The following is a 22221-nucleotide window of genomic DNA, read 5'->3' on the forward strand; positions in this document are numbered from 1 at the left end:
AGGTGAGTAGTGAGGGTGTTCCAATACAGTTATTTGTTTACTGGCTAAAAACTCCCTCACAGACAGTGCCGTGTGAGCTGGTGCATTGTTGTGATACAAAAGCCATGAACTGTTGGTGAAATGTTCAAGTCGTCTAACATTTTCATGCAACCTTTTCAGCACTTCCAAGTAGTAAACTTGGTTAACTGTTTGTCCAAATTCATAATGAATAATCCCTCTGATACCAAAATAGGCTGGCAACATCTTTGCAACAGATTTGCAAACTTAATTGTCAAACGTCGTATAAATAATGAGTAAGGTCATGCTTAGAAAGAACGTGTATTTCATCAGCACAGATACATCCTCTAAGTTTGGTTTGTTTGCAGAGCCTTTTACTGTTTATATATCTACATGTTGCTATGTGCACAGAAGCTGTGGTTCTTACAGCTATTGTGTGAGTACTTAATATCTCTGTGTAAACTCCAGTCGCTTGTGAGCCTGTGTCTTCACGTTAACTTCATTATTGTGTATTGCGGACATAATATTACAGAATCTAACTTTAGAGATCTTTTGATGTTTATAGGGAAAGGGTCTTGTTATATGAGGAATCATCTTAGCTAAATAGAATGAAAGCAAGTTTATAGTTACTTCCTGTTCTTGCCTGTTCACGAGATGCCTAAAACTAACACTGAAGTTTGCAAACAAGTCTTCGTGTTAAAATCCTGCTTAAATTCTAAGAGAATTTCAGCTCAACTCTAAGGAAGATAAATCTAGTCTAAAGTAAGATGTTCTGGTTCAAGGAGTTCTGGTCAGATGAATTCTTATACGGTCCAGAAAGAAAATGCCGTGGTTAATTCAGATAGAATTAATTTGGATCATCATATAAAATGTTTACCCTGGACAAAAAAATTAGAATTTGGGTCGACCTTTGTAAATTCCAATTGGAACTGAATTTTTAACATGCCCTGGACTGGCTTTGAAAAAAATCTGGCTTGTTTGGTTATAAAATAATTCTATCTAAGGAAGATCTAGGATTGCTGTTGGTGAACTTTTTAAAACCAGTGTGGTTTCATATTTTCACTTTCAGAACTAGAAAATAAAACATACTCATCTTAAAAATAATAAACTCAGCCTATCTACAAAATAAGCACCTAATTGTTCATTTCTTGGAGTACCAGAGGTCTTTTTGTTGTTGTTGTTGTTTTGGATGAGAAACAGTGACTGAAATGGGAAACTTCCTACTTTGCTATTACGGGGACAGTGGGTGCTAACAGCAAGGAGTTTTTTATCTCATTTGATAAGATCGAACATACATGGAATCTCCACTTTTGTAGTTGCTGTCTGCTGCTGTTTGTCACTTTTATGTGCTGTGTCTCTGCCACTTTCTCTGTTTACTGTGTCTGCTTCTTAGCCCAGTCTGGGAAACACAGGTTATTGTGAACATACCAGCAATTGTTCCAAGACTGAGGGTGGGAGACAGACATACTACTTAAGGATTTACTACCAAGAAGTAGGACTTTAAGGACAAACCTAACCCAACGGTATCTGTTGAAGAAAGGAATGAATTTCTAGGGTTATACTACGCTGTCCCTTAAATCTAGATATTTTTCAGGATTATCTGCTTAACTCTTGTCAACATATTATGTATGTTCTCCCTGCATTTCCCCACAGCTGTTAGCTCTCTCCTGATCACTTGGAGCTCTCATTTGTTCTCACAAACTCAACCCAGACGTGCGAGTTGCCTCCCACGTTTATGCCTGAGTCACTTTCCTACATCCTGTTTATCATATTCTCTCTCTGGTACCGCCACCAAGGTTGATGCGGTTCACGGCACGTCCACCTTCATGGTCCTGAAGGCCGAAGGTGTAGGAGTCGTGGAGCTGCTGCTCTCCTTCCTGTACCAGCTAAACCCTTAGTTACCACATACTCGTTTCCCACAGTGACTAAGTTCTCTCCTTTCTGTTTCTACTGCCGTGATTTGTTTGTGCCAGGCCCTGGGTTAGGCTTTCTGCACACATTTCTTTTTTTAAATATTTGGCAACCATTCTGTAAAGTAGGTTACATTATCTCATTTTTCATATTACATTTATGGATTAGGAACAACAACATCAAGGAAATGGTGAATCAGGTTATTTAATGCTGAGTGACTTTAAAGTCCAGTCTTTTTCTACTAAGCACTCTTTCACCTAACCTATAAGGTTCTACCCTATTTTATATCAACTCACCTAACTGTGTTTTCTACTTTCTTTCTGGAGTATAGTATGCTAGCCATATGGGAATGTTTCTGGTCCTGTGAGCTGGTCACCTCCAAGCCTCTGCCCTCACTTGGTTCTTATTTTGTCTTTCTCAACCCTTTTCTTCTTGTTGAACTTATTTTCTTCAAGTACCTGCTCAGAGGTCATTTCTTGGTAACTTTCCTTACTACTGCCACCCCCGCCCCACCCCCACTGCTCCGACCACCATCACACCACACCATGGCCACCTCCAGGGAATTGCTACAAATATTATTGGGTTAAGGTTATGGTTTTGTCTTCTGTTCCCAGCTAGAACGTTATCTCTTTGAGGGCAGTGACACTTAATTCATCTTTGTAGTTTTATTAATCTTAAGTGTGGTTGGGAGCTAATAAAAGTGTTCTCTTTTTATAAGAAGGCGCATGCCTTACTTTATACCCATCTGAAGGAAACTGTGACTGTAGAGTTAATCTTGGGAAATTGTTTGGCACATACCTGGCTTATTTTAGTGTGTGTGTGTGTGTGTGTCTGTGTCTGTGTCTGTGTACGTGCATACACACACTCACACACATACACACACACATTAAGCATTTGTTGAAGGTTTGCTAGTACTAAGCACTGTACCAGGTGTTTGAGAGTTTGAGGTAGAGGAAAAGACACCTTGGGGAGGAGAGGAGAATGATTGGAATGAGGCCTGCATTTTTCTGTGGGGTCAGGGAGAAAATGTCCCTATTGGAGAAGATGGTATGAATTGGGATTACGAAAACTTTTAATGACACAGGCCCGACTCTCAGAATGGTTTTGATACTGGTTGCCTAGCAGAGTGCTTGCCACTTAGTTAGGAAGTCAGTATATATTTACTTAATTAATCACCAAAGAACCAATTAATTTGCCTGTTAATGAAGTCTAAGTTTAGGATGATGGGATGTAATGGTTTTTTCTCTTGTATTGACGAACATTTAAACTTGTAACTGTCAAGGTAAAATCCAGAAAACCAAATTATTCATAGCAATCTGAAGAAATTCTTTCTTTGAGAAGACATGTTGTTATTTATATAAAAAGATCTATTTGCCTTTATATGTTAGAGTAGATCTGTGTGTGATACATGCTTCCTGTAATTTTTTAAAACTTCCTTAAAATTCCCCTAATACTTTGTTTTGTGTGTTAATAAATTACCCCTCAAAAGAGGATCCTTAATCTAGCTTTATAAAATGTCTGTGCATAGTGGTTTCCCTCCATATATGTTCGTTTTATTGTATTATCCTTTCCTTTGACATAACTGGCCCTTACCCCTCACCCTCCACACCTTTTTGTTTTCACAGTATCTCTTGCTCCTCCTCCTCCCTCCGTCCTACAGGGAACTCCTCAGTTACCTTTAATGGGATTTGTGGCCAGAGTTCAAGAAAATAGTAAGTTTATGTCTTCTTTATGCCATAGATCAGATTATGGACATAAAATGTTATTTATATATGATTGGCTAACTAGTCATTCCTTCACTGATACTTCAGATATTTGAATATTATGAACAAGTCACTGTATGAGCAGCTAGTAGGGATGATAAAATAATTAGGATAAAATTCTCTACTTTCAAATAACTTCAAATCGGGTAGTGAAGAAAAGACAAATATAAAATCAGGCACATGTAAGAAAAGAAAGATCACATCTGAGAAGATGCTGTCTGATCACCAGATATGCCATGTTTTTCTTTGGAATGCTCAGACAAGCAGTACTCTGTTTTCCTATCGTTGGAGTTTTTGGGGTTTGTGGCTGGCATGAGAATCTTCCTCTGGTCCTGGTTCCAAGTATAGAAATGGCCATGCCATGGTAGGTCCCAGGGGACTAAATTGCCAGTCCATTTCCCAAGAGGCCTCATAGATTAGCAATGAATTCATGTTGGCCTGTGGTCTAGTGTTGAACCATGCAGGCTCAGATAACTAATTTTATTGGCATGTTGAGTCTTCTCCTAGGGAAGGATTAAGGAAGCTCAGGAGATTGAGCAGGAGGCCTATCTCAACATTCAGTGAGGAATTGCTGTTACAGAGACCAGTAGATGAATTTTCTTCTTGTGAGCAGTCTGGGTGGTCATGGAGTCACGCATAGTCACGCATAGTTATGCATAATCATGCATAGTCACAATGATGCATGATGGGCATGCACTCTGAACAAGGGGAATTACGTTAATGAAAGATTCCATGTCATCAGGTTGAGGTAGCCCAATGTATGCATCTCAAAACAGGGATGGCCTGTTAGAAATATTTGCACTCTGTTGCTTGGGACTCTTGCTCCTTTGGAGATGGGCATTGCCAATATTAGAATGTAAGCTCTGTGAGAGCAGGGATTTTTGCCGGTTTTGTTCCAAGGCTGTTTCCCCAGCATTTAGAAAAGTTTCTGACACATGGCAGACACTTTTAGTCCCTCCTTTTTTGTGCTTCCCAAGCTGACTAAATGCCCCCTTTTTATCATCACATTTCTTTCTTGTGTTTTAACTGGTTATAATCCAGCCTTAATGTACTGACGGTTCAGTGTCTTTCAGGTGTCTTTGCATCTCCATTTGCTAATTTCTGAAAATAGCCTATGTTACTAATGTCTATTGGAGGGTATCCCATGGGCACCTCCATTGTTACACAGTGTGACTGCCTTTTGGGATATCTTTTCACATTTCTTTTCACAGTCATATACGTCTCACCTACAGAATGTATAAAAATAAGAAACGTTGTGTATGAGGTGTGCTGTGACTGATTTTTACAGACACAGCAGGACTTATGCATTCAAATGAATGTTGTCCTCTTCAAAACATTCACCTTGAAAAGATATGTATCTATCTTTTGGAATTATCTTCATAGCTTTCAAATACATTATTTTGAAGATACTCGGTGGTAGGTAGCAGATAATCACTGTATTAAGTTTGATGTTTGGAAGAAGTCAGTTTATTTGGAGTCAGTTACACTGTGCTAAGTAGCATAACTATGATCCTATTCTTCTTCTTAAAACCCTGCTATGGCTTCCCATTGCTCTTGGGATAGAGTTCAGACTGCTTGCTACAAGGCCCTTCCTGCTCGGTCCTCTTCAGCTTCCTCAGGCCTCTTTCTGCTGAATGTGGTCAGTTTTTGAAGGGTTCCTGCTTTCTTAGCTTTGTATTTGGTTTTTTCTTTACTTCTGACATGAACTGTCTACCCCAGCTCCATCCCATCCCCTGGCCATTAACTGTTACTCATCCTTCGGGTTTCAGGAAGTCTTTTCTGTCCCACGTAAGAGATTGGGTCTACTGCTGTTTTTCCCATAATAGTATAAAGCACTTACAGCACTTAACTAGCAACTAAAGTTTGCTTGTCCATGTCTCCAAGACTTTCGCCCACTGCTCTATTCCCAGTGCTGAGCATATTACTTAGCCATAGTAGGCTTTCATTTGATGGTTACTGAGTGAATAATAATGAAACATTACTTTTAAAGTTATTGAATTTCTCTCATCCCATAGTATTGTAAGCTTTTAAGATAACAAACATTGGAGTTCAAATTCCTGCTCTTCCACTTACTTACTGTAGGACTACTTAATCTTGGAAATCCAGTTTCCACATCCATAAAATGAGGATTAAAAACACCTCCTCCCAAGGTAAAGATTAAATGAAACAACGGACTGTAAAGTGCTGTCTGAATAATTGAAACATTTTAAGTTAAAAGTGGTAGCTTATGTTAGTCTTAATAAACTAACTTTTCTTACAACTGGCTCTGAGGCAATTATAAGAAAAGGTAAAAATGAGCAATGGCAGCATCTTTGAGTAATTTTGTAGCGCAGTTTCTCAAGGTGATTGTTTTGAAAGACAGAGTTCTTTTGGATGTGTGTTTTTGTGGAATTGTTTAAAGTCAATCTCTTTACCTTATAAATGTAAGTAGGAAACATTGTTGATTTTTACCCCAACCATATGTAATTTGTCATAAAGTATGTTAGAATCACATATTTTTGTTTTGTATATTAAACGATTAGGAGTAAAAGAATTAATTTTAATGAGTAAAGTTTTGAAGTTCATAAAGTAGGTAAGTTGATAAGTACAGAGTGGCACAGCAGATGGGAATAGAGCAGATACTGGTCTGGATAATCCTTACCAAGCATCAGCAGTCTTCTAAAATCTATTAGATCCAGTCAGTCGGCTTAGATGAAAAATAGAAAATACATAGGATTGCTCAGAGAATTTCACAGAAACAATACTAGGACCTCAGAAAAGAATTTGTGCTGTTCATTAAAATTGGGCAACTGATAAATACAGCTTTCTTTATTCAGTTTATTTGGTTGAGCTGTGCTCAAATATGAGCCAAGCAATTTGAAAGCTTTGAGTTGCTGAGTTTGGAGGTATTTTAGACATTACTATATGTTGATACTTGAGCTGTGGAAACAGATCTCAATAAGGGGACATTTAAAATATTTTAAATCACTCTTGGATATTTAGCCTGAAGACACTCTGCATCATAAATTAGTCTGAATTAGTTGAAATTCTGTATGTAAAAAACCCAAACCAAAACAAACACAATAATTTTCATGGATGAAGTTGCCCAAAATTGTTTGTGATTTCTGCCCTGCTAAATTGACAAGATGGTATTTTAAAAAATTCATTGAGGAAAAAAAATTTTATTGAGAGAAACAGTAGATTAAAATTTGACTATTCATTGGACTCAGTTTAATTTGTTATAAATTAAATATGGTTATAAATATCCAAATTATTAATATTTCTGATAACCACTCCTTGTTGGATATCATGTAAAGCCAATCTATATTATACTTATCTCTTTCTTTGAAAAGGCAGATTATGTATTAGCATAAATAGCTTCCAGAGGCTCAGTTAATAGTAATTATTTTGGCTAAACTTTATTCACCATCCATAAGCACTAACCCATTGGGAAGAGAGAAAGACATGCTGGGAGCCTTGGAACATTATATATAGTTGGTGGGGGAACTTCTCTTGCCCACTCATTTTTTTTGAAAGATTATTCTTTTCAAGTCTAGGTTTATATTCCATGAACACAGAAGCTTATATGGGAAATACTAACTTTGCATAATGGGTAATTTTGTTATCAGCTCAATACATTCTTAGTTTCAGATGCACCACCACCACCACCACCTGTAGAGGAACCAGTGTTTGATGAATCTCCCCCTCCACCTCCTCCCCCAGAAGATTACGAAGAGGAAGAAGCAGCCGTGGTTGAGTATAGTGATCCTTACGCTGAGGAGGACCCTCCGTGGGCTCCGAGGTCTTATTTGGAAAAGGGTGAGTTTCAGAAAGCTGTCTGGAGGGGTGGGAAGAAACCTCTACCTAGAAATGAAATCTACTGGTACTGAAGAGAATCTTGTTTATTTTTTACAGATAAGTAACGTTTTGCTTGTGTTAGCTATATGTTCTTATTGATTTAATTTATAAGTTCCATGGTTTTGAAAGTCATGCTAGTAAAATTCAGTGACTATTTGATTTTTTTATTGCTGGTTATGTATTCCTGGTAAACATGCTTTTTATGAATGGTTTATAACACAAAAATGAAAAGAGGGTTTTTTTTAAATGCCTCAGGAAGAGGATGATTTTTCCAAATTATTAGTTATTGCTATCCCTATGGTTTATAAAGCATTCTTTTGTGGTATCTTATATCAGATATTTCAGTTTAAGTGGTTCCACATGAAACTTTCTTTCAAAGAATAAGGGTTTCTTAGTTTCTTTACAAACTAGGGTTCGGCATTTCTTTTAGTGAAAAGTTTCTCTGAATATGTTAGCTAACCACTACATGGCACTTTTGGGACACAAGCTTCCAAATCCCATCAAAACTAATCAGCTCAGAAAAATAGTTTGCTGTCTTAAAGGAAATATTCTGTTAAGGAAATTGAAGTTACTAACTCACTGGGTCTCAGAACTGATCCCACATTAGAATTACTTGGGGAACTTATATTAAGAATTGGTGGACTTTTACTTGTGGCCAAGGTCGAGCAACAGTAATCAGATTTACCCTCTCCTAAAACCGTTAGGAACCCAGAAAAAAAAATGTAAAAAACAATGGTTTTCAGACATTGGACAACAGGCAGTGGTGGACCCCAGAGAGAAGGAACGCAAACAAGATGAGCCTTTGATTGTCTTGGCTTGTTACCTAGAGGCAGATTCCAGGCCCAGGAGTGCAAGGAGGTGGAACCAAACAGAGCCGGGGGTCGCATTGCATAAAGAAGATAGAGATCAGAATTTTGGGAGGCCACAGAGAAGAGGTTGCTACACTAAGGCAAAGGACAGAGCTCTGGAGATCTGTAGAAGGTCCCCTTGACTCTTTGAATACTGATCTGTATGTGTGTGAAGAAACTACCTGAGATTAGAGAAAGAACAACCAGAAAGGAGTAGGCAGAAAAATTATTGGGAATAGCACAGGCCTGGGAATAGCTCATGTTCCCAAACCAGCCAAAGTAGAAAGACCTTGTAATACACAAGGCACTGAGAAGAGGCCTCAAAAATGTGTCCCTTTGGGCCAAATTAGTCCTAGATTAAAGTTTGCTCTGGACTGACCTAATGAACACTTAAATGCAAACTTTGAAAGCATCCAGCTGATTTCAAGTAACTTAACTGAGCTCCATGACAAAATTCAACACTTCAAAGGAGTCAACAAAATCCACTGTACCAAATGAAGAAGTTAAATTGTTACTTTTTGCAGATGACATGATTCTTTATATAGAAAACCCTAAAGACTCCACCAAGAAATTATTAGAAACAATAAATGAATACAGTAAAGTTGAGGATACAAAATCAATGTACAAAAATCCATTGCATTCCTGTATACTAAGAATGAAATTTTAGAAAAAGAAATGAAACAATTTATTTTGTAATTGCAATGAAAAGTATAAAATAACCTAGGAATAAACTTAACAAAGGATGTGAATGACCTATATACTGAAACCTATAAGACATTATTAAAAGAAATTGAAGACACAGAAAAATGGAAAGACATTCCGTGCTCATGGATTGGAAGAATCACCATAATTAAAATGGCCATATTACCCAAAGCAATATACAAACCTAATGCAATCCTCATCAAAATCCCAATGGCATTTTTTTCAAGAAATAGAACAAAAAAACATCAGATTTGTATGGAACCACAAAAGACCCCAAATACCCAAAGCAACACTAAGAAAAAAAGAACAAGGCTGGAGGTATCACACTCCATGACTTCAGTTTATACTACAAAATGATAATAATCAAAACACCATAGTACTGGCAGAAAAACAGACACACAGACCAATGGAAGAGGATTAAAAACACATAAATAAACCCACATATATATGGGCAAATAATTTTTGACAAAGGAACTGATAACATTCAATGGAGAAAAGAAAGCTTCTTCAATAAATGGTGCTGGGAAAATCGGAAAGCCATGTGCAAAAGAATGAAACTAGATTGCTATCTATCACCACCAAAATTAACTCAAAATGGATCAAAGACCTAAACATAAGACCTGAAACAATAAAATGCATAGAAGAAAGTATAGGTATTAAACTTATGGACCTTGGGTTCAGAAAGGATTCTGTGAATTTGACCTCAAAGGTAAGGGAAGTAAAAGCAAAAATAAATGAATAGGACTATATCAAACTAAAAAGCTTCTGCACAGCAAAAGAAACCATCAGCAAAACAGAGAAGCAACCAACTGAATGGGAGAAGATATCTGTGAACAAACACCTCCTGTAAGGGGCTAATATCCAAAATATATAAAGAACTCATACAACTCAACAACAAAAAAGCAAACAGTAAAAAAATGGACAGAGGACCTGAATGGCCACTTCTCCCAAGAAGATATACAAAATGGCCAATAGATATATGAAAAAATGCTCAGTTTCACTAGCTCTTAGGGAAATGCAAATCAAAACCACAATGAGATACCATTTCACACCTGTTAGAATGGTTATTATCAACAAGTAGTAAGTGTTGGAGAGACTGTGGAGAAAAAACCCTCATACCCTTACTGCTGGTGGGAATGGAAATTGGTACAGCCACTATGGAAAACATTATGGAGGTTCCTCAAAAAATTAAGAATAGAATTACCATATGACCCAGCAATCCCTCTCCTGGGTATCTACCCCCCAAATTTGAAAACATTTATCTGTAAAGATATGTGTACCCCTATCTTCATTTCAGCATTATTCACAGTGGCCAACACATGGAAGCAACCAAAGTGTCCTTCGATAGATGATTGGATAAAGAAGATGTGGTATATATACACAATGGAATATTACTCAGCCATAAGAAAAGACAAAATACTGCTATTTGTAACAACATGGATGGATCTTGAGATTATCATGCTATGTAAAATAAGTCTGACAGAAAAAGTTGAGAATCTATGACTTCACTCATGTTGCATATAAAACTGAAAGCAACAAGTGAACAAGACACACAAACAAAAACATCATGGACACACACAACAGTTTAGTGGTTACCAGAGGGGAAGGGGGTAGGGTGAGTGATAGAAGAGGGTAAAGGAGGTCAAATATATGGTGATGGAAGGAGAACTGACTCTGGGTGGTGAACACACAGTGTGATATATAGATGATGTATTACAGAAGTGTTCCCTTGAAAGCTGTGTAATTTTACTAACCAATGTCACCCCAATAAATAAAGACTAAAAGAAATCTAGTGTACCAAAACGTAAGAATCATTGTGTCCAACATCCAATCACAAGACATGTAAAATTACAAGTCATGTAAAACAAAAAAAAAACTATAACTCAAACTAAAAGAAAATACAGTCAATAGAAACAGACCCAGAAATGACCAAGATAGTGGAATTACCAATATAGGGGCATTGCATAGCTATTATAAATGCCACATAATGTTCAAGAAGGTAAAGGAAAACATGAACACAAGGGAGAAGTGGAATACATATTTTTTAAAAAGAGAGAAACCCACATAGAATTTCTGGAGGTGAAAAACACAGTATCTGAACTGACACTTCAGAAGAAAAGATTAGCAACCTTGATAAGACAATATGCAAAATGAGGCCCGGAGGGAAAAAACACAAAAACTGAAAACAGAGCGTGAGGTGGGATAATATCAAATAGTCTTAATTTGCAGAAGATAGGATTTCTATGTAGAAAATCATAAAGAATCTACAAAAAAGCTGGTAGAACTAAAAAGTGAATTTGGCAAGATTGCAGGCCGAGGGGGTCAATGTACAAAATTAATTTTTATATACTAGCAACAAACAATTGAAGACTGAAATTTATAAAACAATAACTTTTATAATAATATAAAAATACAAAATACTTAGGCATAAATTTAATGAAATATATGCAAGATCTGTTGATGAAACCTATATAACTTTAAGAGAAATTAAAAGCCTTAAATTGAGAAATATATTATGTTCTTTGATCATTATTGTTAAGAGACCAGTTTTCTCCTAAATTGATCTATAAATTGAATGCAACCCTCCCAAAATTCCAGAAATCAGTCTTACAGAAATTGACAAGGGGATTCTAAAAGTTATATAGAAATGCAAAAAACCTAGTGTAGTCAGAACAATCTTGAAAAGAAGGTTACTGTTGGAGGATTTAAACTGCCTGACTTCAGAGTTTTCATGTAAAGCTACAGTGTTCCAGACAGTGTGGTGCTGGTGTAAGTATAGGGATATAAATCAGGGACTAGAATATAGAATCCAGAAATAGGATCCACACGTATTGTTTGACCAAGGTGCCATGGTAATTCGGAGGAAAGGAGAGTGTTTTCAACAAATCGTGCTGGAACAGTTGGATATCCCTATGCAGAACATGAACTTCCACCCTTAACTCACCATACATGTAAATTAATTTGAAATGTATTTTAGATGTGAGTGTAAAACCTAAACTGCAAAACATCTGGGGGAAAATACAGGAGACAAATCTTTGTGCCCTGAGGTTAGGAAAAATATCCTGTAGCGAGCACATAGAAAACATGAAGCTTAAAATAAAAAATTGATAAATTGAGTTTCATTAAGTAAACTTCTTGAAAGACTGTTAAGAAAATGACAAGACAAGCCATATAGACTGGGAAAAAATATTTGCAAAGTAGCTCAGGAGACAGACAACTTGTAGGAAAAAAAGATCTGAACACACTGTACCAAACAGATACATGAATTGCAAATAAGCACATGAAAAGATGCTCCATATGTTTAGTCATTAAGGAAATGCGACCTAAAGCCACAGAAAACCAAACAAAGTACCACTACGCACCTTTTGCAATGGCTACAATTAACAACACTGATAATCCCACATGTTGGAGAAAGTGTGGTAAAACTGGGGCTCTTAGCGCTGGAAAGAATGTTATCGTGTTTCAGCCACTTAGATACACACCTACCAGCTGATCTGGCATTTCCTTCCTGTGGTGTTTACTTAAGAACAATGAGGATGTGTCTTCGCACAAAGACTTGAACGTTCATAAATGTTTTATTCAAATAGCCAAAACCTGGAAACAAACCAAATGTATTTCAACTGGTGAATAGATAAAACTAATTGTGGGATATGCATACGTTCAATGAAATACCATTCAGCAGTGAAAATGAGCAAATTACCGATACAAGCAACAATATGGATGGATTGTAAGTGTCACACTAATGAAAGGACCAGACACAAAAAACTCACACTTTATGACTATTTAAATGAATTCAGGAAGATCTGTGGTTTTCAAGGAAAACCAGTACTGGTGGCTGAGGGAACTTACATAGGGACATACGGAAATTTTGGGGTGATGGGCATGTTGTATGTGATGATTGTGGTGGTCGTTGTACATTTGTTGTGCATACAGGTGCATACATTTGTCAAAACTCATTGAACTCTACACTTAAATGCTTGTGTTTTGTATCTACATTACACCCTAACGAAGCCGTTTGTAAGGAGGATAAAATCAGCCAAGGTACTGCCCTGGGATGCGGCCTTGGGCATTGATGTGTTTTTATTCACTCCCTGGCTGATTTTAACACTGTCCTAGACAAAGTGATGACAGTTTTCAGTCTGAAAAAACTGCAGTTATTCCTTAAGAGAAAAGCAGAATGAAAATTTTTGCTTTCTAAAGACTGACTTTTCAGTGGACATGTTGTAAGAATCTGGAGAGATTTGTTAAGAGAGGAAAGTAAATTTGTTTTTAGTCCACATAACTCTTTAAATTTTAAGAGTATGCCTGAATTGTTCCCTAAGAGGTTTTTCAAGGTTTGATTTATGTCTGTGAAGTTTAAGTCTTTCGGAACAGGAAAACTAAGCTCTTCTTTACTCTTTCTGGCAAAACAAAAACAAAAATAACCAGCTGTGTTCAGCTTGTTTGTTTGCGTGTGTGTGAATGTTAGGATTGTTGCCTAATGGCTCATTTTGCTGTCTTAGACCTTAGGACCTGGTTCTTAGCCCTGCCGACAGGTTAGTCACCTAGGGAGTGTTTAATATGGCCGCACCTCCAGGCCTGTTAAATCAGAGTCTGTGAACATCGGGGGCCCACGTCAGCGTTTTTAAAGCTCCTCAGATAATTCCAAGGTTGAGAACCACTGCCATAGGAGAAGGTTTATCTCAACCCTTGATTACTGCCCATGCTAGGCAAGAGGAGGTAATGTATATATGGGAGTATCTTGATGTAACCAGGGTAGAGAACAGATGTTTTCATGTATTCATTGTGTGCCTGGCATAATGCAAGACGTATTACATACATAAGGCAATTAGTCTGCCCGTTTGCAAACTAGGAAATGAGGTTCAAAAATAACTTATAATGTTAACAGACTAACAGAAAATGTTAGTGTTATAGAAAAGATAGTACATCATAATGGTTATTAATGATAATAAAAGATGCTAACATTTGTAGAGAATGTTTACCATATACAATGCCCTGGGCTATGTTTTATATGTGCATTGCCTCTTTTAATATAATAGTGCTTTGAGGTATTAGCCCTATTACAGTTCCCATTATACAGTAGAGTAAAAAGCAGCTTAGGAAAGTTAAGTATGTTCTATAATCTAGTAAATGGTAGAGTTAGGATTTGAACCAGGTGGTACAACTCCAGAGCCCACTCTTAACTGTTGTCCTAAGCTTGAGCTCTGGCGGACCTGAGTCTTGGCTGTACAGTTTGCTAGCATTAAATTCTTCCTGCCAACTTCAACTTACTAGTCAGAACCCATTTTATATTCCTTCCATCAAGCCATCTGTTCTTGTGTTCTTCCAGCTCGATGACATAACTTCTTGGAAGAAGTATGCACAGTGTATGGTAATTTATCAGATAACTTTTCTGTCCTCACAAGACTATGACAGTTTCTTGTCTTGTTCATCTTTGTATCTCTAAAAATCAGCATGGATACTCCATGCTGATTGTCAAAAAAATGAATAGTGCCATTAATTCTATCTGGGGACTCCAGAAAGCTTCTCAGAGGACAAGGCATTTGTGATGTGCCTTGAATGATAAGTAGGAGTTTCTTAGGCAGAGAAGAGAGGTGGGAAGGGCCATCCAGGCAGAGACTTCTCTGAGGGAAATGGCATGGCTGTCTCGGGCATGGTAAATAGTGCCATGTGCAAGAGGACAGGGGTGGGTTGTAGGGAGAGAGTGGCTGTGGTGTGAGTGCAGGAAGGGAAGTGAGTTGTAATTAGCAATGGAAGGTCTGTTTTGTTTTTACTTTTTGAAAACATGATGAAAAAATTATGGCAATTTTTAAGCAGGTTGATGATAAGTTCCCATGTATTTATATCTTAACTTTTTTTTTTAAGTTACCTGATAATAGTGTAGAATACATTAGAAAGGAAAATAGGAGTTGGGAAGACCAGGTTGGATGCCTTTCTAAGGAAGAGATGAGGGCCTCAACTAAAGCAGTGATGCTAAAACAGTCTTCACATTAATAAGTAGATACAAATGGAAGTATTTTCATGGCCTGTCACTCAATTGTTTTAACTCCTTCAGAATTACTTTCCAAAAGTCAAATGATGTTCTATCTTTAAAAATGTTTTATGATGTCAGCTGATAACTCCATTGAAGTCTTTTTGTTAAAAAGCAAAGAAATGGAGCCACCTAACTTACAAAAAGATTGGGTTACTGGAGTAATTCTCTTTCCTGATACCACCCCCAGCATTGTGAATTGTTGCTTTGGCATCCAGAAGTGTTTTGTAGTTTAAGACAGTGAGTGCACCATTATACTTTTGTTAAGTAGAAGGATAAAGAGGAAATGAGGGCTTTTATGACTGACGTCTCACTGAAGGTATCTCAAGCAGATCAGTTTGGAGAATAGTATTTGTAAAAGCTGAGACTCTGAGTCTCCCCCAAATCATCTGTCACTCACGCTGCTCAGAAAATCCTCAGGTACCCCCCCAGTGTTGTGTATGTTCCAGTGGAAAGACTGCCCCACTGTCTAGGGCAGTGATGGTGGTGATGGAGAAGTGTTGGATTGGGGAGATTTAGGAGGCAAGAGTAACAGGACTTGGGGGTTTTCTTCTCTGAACTACTTTTCATCAGGTTTACATCTCTGTAAGCACCAAGAGTGTTATCAACTAAAAAAGAAACCTAAAAATATTAGATTAACTAGAAATAGTAAATACATATCTTGTTTTCTCTTACATGTATAGTTAAACTTGTATGTCATTTAATTATATATTTAATTATTTAGGGCTTTGGTTATATTTTGAGAAATAAACACTAAACTCTTCTAGGTCCCGCTAAAGTATTTTCTGCCTTCCTGAATAGATCACTATAATGGCAAATATTCAGAGTTTAAGGAAGCCATTTAATTTTACTAAAGCAAGCCAGATATACAAATTAACTGGGGCAAGTTGCAGTATTTCAGAAATTCCTGTTGCAGTTTGTTGCTTATTTATGTGAAGATTAAGGTTGCATGAGAAATGGTACAAAGTCAGTATATGCTTGCTTCTCAGAGTGATGGATAGATGGAGACTGTTATTGAGTGAATTCTGAGTGATATAAAAAAGATACAGAGGATCTTTTTATAAAAAAGATAAATCTTCATGTGGATTGGAGCAAGTTTTAGGGTATCCAGTTTAACTGAACTGCTGAGGTAGGTGTAATAATACTTAGGAACCAGAGCTTGTTCCAGATGTCATTGAAAGGCTCCAGGTCCCAAGTTATTTAAGCAATGAAATCACAAGAGAGCTTACAGGCATCTTGGTTCTCATCAGTCTGTGACTGTGGGTGTTAAATCTGGGGCATAACGCGTTTTGAAAGAATATATATAAGGACTCTTCCCATCATTCACACATACAACCTGTGGGGCTGCGACTACTGTCCTACTCAATGGATTGGCATGGGCTCCAGAAAGTGAGGAAGGAGACGTAACTCCGCTGTTCCTTTAGTGTCTCATTTTCTCACTTACCTGTCAGAGTGTATCTAAAGCACCAGTATAATTCTAATATTTAAAGACAGGTGTTTTTACACAATATGGCGCTTCAACGAAACAAGCTCAACTGAAGAAATAGTCATCTTTCCCAATAGGGGACTATGTATTGCTTTTCAGTGAGGTATTTTCCCATAGGCTGTTGAATGGTAATTTGACTGATTTTTTGCCATTTATATTGTTTTGAACCTAATCTCCTGAAAAAGGTAGGATTCCATTGTATAGGACTGAATATTAGAACAAAATTTGGGGGGTTCTGTGTTTAGAAAGTCACTGTATTTGAAGTGCTGCAGAAATTGGGAAAGGATGGATATTTATTTGTCTTTCTAAGAATGTTACTCTCTTTCACATCCTATTTTTTTCCCTGCAGTTGTGGCAATTTATGATTATACAAAAGACAAGGAAGATGAGCTGTCCTTTCAGGAAGGAGCCATTATTTATGTCATCAAGAAGAACGACGATGGTTGGTATGAGGGAGTTATGAATGGAGTGACTGGGCTCTTTCCCGGGAATTACGTGGAATCTATCATGCATTACTCTGAGTAAAGCTCAGCATGGCTGTTTCCCTCACAGGAATAGTCAGGTCTTCCCAGATTATCAAAAGGCCCTGGGATTCCCTCCAGTGAAATGAATGAAGGATACAAATGATAAAAACTACTTATGTTTTTGTTTTTGTTTTTCGGTTATCCCCCAGTATTAAAACAAACAAAAAAGCAAGCTGAGTGTGAACAATTGGATCTTTCTGCCATCATTTGTACTATGCTGAGCTATCTGGATTGAAATAAAGTGACCATTTCTGAACATGTCACAGGTATAACAGCATAACTGTGTAAAACAAATCAGGTTAAGACTGATTCAGAACAAAATCTGGGATCTTTCTCAGGAATACTGTACACCCGTGGGATTTCTCCTCCTGCAGTCTGTGGCATTGGATGTTCTTCAGGGCCTGTGCTAGGGGTTAGCCTTGTGGCCGAACTCGTGTGAGGAGGGGGGAACCCATATTTAAGTACCATACTTAACCATTTTTATAGTTTCAGATGGCTCATTTCCTCTTTAACACTGTAAATTCTGCATTCTCTCAGCACTTGAGTGCACCAGAGTTAATGCTGAACTGACTTGCACCCCTTCATGTTTCTGTTTGTAGATGATGAGAATGATGAAATGAGTCTCCAAACATCCTGAGGGTGTTTGACAATTGCCAGTTTAATTGTAATGTGCTGCTGCTGCGTGAGACTGCATTGCCACTGATGGCCAGTGCGTCACAGGTGTGGGGTGCCATAGCCTGGCGCACACGCTGACTGGGCACGTAAAGCTAGACAGGAAGGTTCCTAAGGTTCTGGAGATTGAACTGTAGAAACGCTCTGCTCAGTAGGCATCCTAAACCCGTGCCTTAGGCACTATTTTGAGGAAGAGGATCTTGGAAGTCAGACCAACTATTTCTTAGCTTCTTTCACTATCTAGAGAAATATTATTCTTTTCTGAAAATAGCAGTTTTCAAGTTTCTTGATAGTTGCAGGGAATAAAAGGCTTGCTACTGTGCTCTCGGAATGTTACTAATGGCCAGTGTTAGCTGCTGTTGAGTTGTTTACTCACTTAACTCCACAAAACATACATACTCTCCTGATTTTGTCGTTGGCTTCTGAAGTAGCTGCCCTTGGTAAGAATTTGAACCTTATATCTCAGACTGAGAATAGTGGGAAGGCCAGTTATGTAGATAAAAACTGACATAACTTTGAGAGAATAAAGTATTGATTTATCTGACTAATTATAGCTTCAAATTCAGTGGAGTTTGTAAGGCAGATGGCTTTTAATCATCGCTTGTCTTCTGTAATCAGTATAATAATTTTAAAAAGCCAGGAGGGCTTGCTGCTCTGCGGGTAGATACTGTGGTGATGGACTAGCTCAGGGTCAGGCCCAGAGCTTCGCGGGTTCTTCCCAGGCTCAGTGACTTGGCCAGAAGAGAGCTTTGCCAGGTGACGTCCCTGTGCTGGGTCAAAGGGGAGAAGCCATAGCAAACCTTGGACAGCACAGGTTTGAACTGCCCAGGTCTACTTATATGTGGATTGTTTTTCAATAAATATACAGTTGGCCCTCCATATCCCCAGGTTTTGCATTTGTAGATTCATCCAAATACAGGTCAAAAATAGCATTTTCGAGCTGCAGTTGCAAATCCACAGACGTGGAGGAGCAACTGTGTGCATTGGTTTACACCATTTCATAAAAGGGACTTGAGTGTCTTTGAGGATCTTGGTATCCAAGGGGCGGGGGTTCCCTCACAGATACTGAGGGCTGACTGCAGTTAAGTTTTGGGGAATCAACAGTAATAGGTGGGTTTTCAATTGCATGGGAGTCAGTGCCCTTAACCTCTATTGTTCAAGGGTCAACTGTATTTCACATGTAGGCCTTGAACGTGAGATAGTGCGGATAGAGGAATTTGAAAAATGAACATGCATATTAGTGTGTGTGTGAGGAAGTTCAGATGGTGTAGGCAGAAGTTAACATTCCACTTGTGAACCTGTTATCTGAGCATGAAACTTCATCATTTAACTGAAACTCAGATACAGTTTCCTTACCTTTTTTATGCTTGTTTTAACTTTGCAGGGTTTCTGCCCACGTACTGCAAGTCAGCTGTTTTGCTTTTAGCTCTCTCTCTCCAACACTTTGAATTTAGCTGCCATTCACTTGCCTTCAGTCTACGTTCCACTTCATGCTTTTTTGGTCAGCTCGACATCATTTATTCCATTTTCCTTCAAAGTAAAGGGCCTGGCTGACCTCTGAGCCTTCAGCTTCATTACAGATCCAATCTAGACCATACTTGGTTAAACTCTTCTTAGTGTTGGATTGTAACTAGGAAAACTGTTTTGAAATTAGATGTTCCAGTTATTTCAGTAATTTTTTATTGAGAAAGCTTAGTGGATTTAATAAGGCAGAGGGTATTATGAAGTCCAACAAACAGTTCCCATGGCTCACACCTACAGAAGCAGAGAAGATAACTGTAACAAGAGTTGGTGGCGGGTGGCTTGCCTGGTGGACCCCTGCTAGGAAGGGGGTGCAGAAGACATTGGTGAAGGCCTGCAGCAGGGGGTCCATGGGTCCACTGATGTTTTCTATATCATTTAGTACTAATGTGAATGTGACTTCTTTTTAAAAACAATACCTGTTGGATTTTCTGCATATTTTAAATTTTTGTAGTTTTGAATTCTATATATTGTGTTGGAAGGATATTATGTAATAATGATGGGCCAGGCCTACAGTAATTGGAGACTTTTAATGTATGTAATATTTCATAGATTGCATGCTATTAATAGTCTGAGGGTAGTATTTCACGTTTTATCATACATTTTCCCCGTTTTTCTTTTTATAAACTACGAGACAAGACAGTTGGCAGTAGGAATTCCAGATGAATGTAGAAATATCACATGCTACATAAAATGTGGCAAAGATGATCCAAGTCCAAAATCTGCTGACCAGTGAGCGACCGTGTTATCAGGACAGAGAGAACCTTATGAGACGGGATTTTTCCCTCCTGAAATGTTTCTTATTGATGTAGTGTTCACTCCCTTTTTCCTTTTTTTTTAAAGTGAAGAGTTGTTCCTTTTTTAAAAACAGTTTTTGGTAGAACTGTTTGAAAGGCCATGGAAATGTGGATGAAAATACACTTGTTGACCTTATGGCTAAGGCAATAAATCTGAAACAAAAATAGTGTTAATGTGTCAAAATCTAGACCTGAGAGATTCAGTCTGCTGGTCTGCTGTGTTTGAAATAAATATGAATCTTGTAAGATGTCTTCTCAGTATTTTCCATCTTTTGCCACTTGCTGTCTCCCTCAGGCACCTCAGGGTTGGCAAGGGCCTGTGCGTTGCTGGTTCCTGATTCACCAGTGAGACATTTGACTCTCCCCTTCTTTCCCCTCCCACTTCTGCTTATTACCCAGCTAGAGAGACTGTTTTGTGCATCTTTGCGGTGATGTCCATAACAGAGTTGTGTTCCTTAGCAGTCTGTTAAGATGATTACTTAAGATTTTTCTGTTTGGAGGCATCAAAATGATGGTAGTTTGCTGGTTTTTTGTTTTTTCATCCTTTTGTGTTTTCTTTTAGCAGGTGACCTTTCTGCATTAGGAACTGTTCTCTTTTTAAGGCCACCTTTCCCTTTGAAAAGGATTTGATGGAGGGGTTGGCAGGTTACTGCCAAGTTTTTGTAAAGAATGGATCTGAATCACTTCAGAACTTCTTTGGCCAGGAACTCCTGATTGGTGTTAAGGTGATAATTTCCCTCACATGATTTACTTGGAATCATAGAATTGTAGAGCTAGATTTTATTTAGTCTCATTTTACTGATGAGATTAGATGTTTCAGTTCAGATAACAGCTAGTTAATAACAGTAAAGTTCCTGACTCAGTGCTGCTGGGGTACTCTTTCTACAACTGTCTTAATTGAATGTGGTGTATGTTTCTTTGAAAATTAAGAGTCTACTTGATGTCTTCAGGAAGATACTTGAAAAGATATGCTATGGTTCGATAAACACCATCAAGTATTCAAACTTGTTTAAACGCGTGTATTAAGTACAACCCTAATTAGTGAAAAAGCTTCATTTTAATTCTTCTAAAACTACACTCAGTGTAAGTGGTCTTCTCCATTTAGGTGTATGCAGCAAAAATATTTCAGCACTGGCAGGAGCACAGCAAACAGCCTCATCTGAGAGAGCCTTATAAAACAGTTCTTTATGTTAAACAGAGGCACTGAGCTCATTACCTTACGTTTACTGTATGCTCATCTTCATTCCCATTTCTTATTGAGAATCTCATAATTCTTTTTTAAAAACTGACAAATGAAATGACAGGGCCTAGCTGTGTGTATAAGTGATCCTTGCTCATATCTTGAGATTTTTTTGTAAAAAAAAAAACCCCAAAAAACAAAAAGCTTATTTTCACATTAAAATGGAACCGCCTTTTGCAACCAGAATTCTATGAAAAGCAGTTTTTGTGTCCATGCATCTTTTTTCTTAACAACAAAGTGGCTTACAAAAAAGAATGTGAACAATTTGTGATCTGGCCAGTTGTACTTTTAGCTCCCAGAGGGCGAGGACTGGTGTTGAGTTTAGGAAAAAACCATGCAGGAAAACCTGTGGGAGCTGTCTGTTGCCAGTGATGTTTCTTGTGTGTGCCATTAACCACCTCCATGAGCGGGGGGAGCATTCACTTTTTAATTTTAAAATTGTACTTGGAATTGTTGCTGTGTACTAACTTGACCTAAATAAAATCCCACAAAGTATATCTAAGTGTCTTGTAAATATATTTATGCAAGTAACCTCTTTTCTTTCTAAGGTTACCAGTATGTAAGTTTGTGTTGGAGGATCCTTCCCTGTTGTTTTAAACCAGGGCACTCCTTTGTAGTAAGTCTTTTTTCTTTTTTTTAAAGATGTTTGTTGGGGAAGGGGAACAGGACTTTATTGGGGAACATTGTGTACTTCCGGGACTTTTCCAAGTCAAGCTGTTGTCCTTTCAATCTTGGTTGTGGAGGGTGCAGCTCAGCTCCAGGTCCATTTGCCGTTGTTAGTTGCAGGGGGTGCAGCCCACCATCCCTTGCAGGAGTCAAACCGGCAACGTTGTGGTTGAGAGGACGCGCTCCAACCAACCGAGCCATCTGGCCACCAGGGAGCTGGGCAGCA

The 22221-nt window shown here is 38.0% G+C and overlaps 1 protein-coding gene across 37 annotated transcripts in view; it reads left to right on the top strand.

Moving 5' to 3' along the window:
• Positions 1–21826, top strand: part of ABI2 (abl interactor 2) — a 105225-nt gene extending 83399 nt beyond the window's left edge. For 19 of the 37 annotated variants that reach the window (XM_019726864.3, XM_074340603.2, XM_074340553.2 and 16 more), the window contains 3 exons: positions 3534–3620; positions 7296–7469; positions 16925–21826. In XM_019726864.3, coding sequence (XP_019582423.1) covers positions 3534–3620; positions 7296–7469; positions 16925–17100 — 437 coding nt within the window. In that variant the 3' untranslated portion in view covers positions 17101–21826. The remainder of the gene's footprint in view (positions 1–3533; positions 3621–7295; positions 7470–16924) is intronic. The other 18 variants (XM_019726869.3, XM_074340654.2, XM_074340578.2 and 15 more) reach the window with 1 other exon arrangement.
• Positions 21827–22221: the final 395 nt, after the last annotated feature.

The sequence above is a fragment of the Rhinolophus sinicus genome, chromosome 17 (assembly GCF_057876585.1).
Source record: "Rhinolophus sinicus isolate RSI-liver-muscle chromosome 17, RSI-T2T, whole genome shotgun sequence".
Taxonomy (NCBI): Eukaryota; Metazoa; Chordata; class Mammalia; order Chiroptera; family Rhinolophidae; genus Rhinolophus; species Rhinolophus sinicus.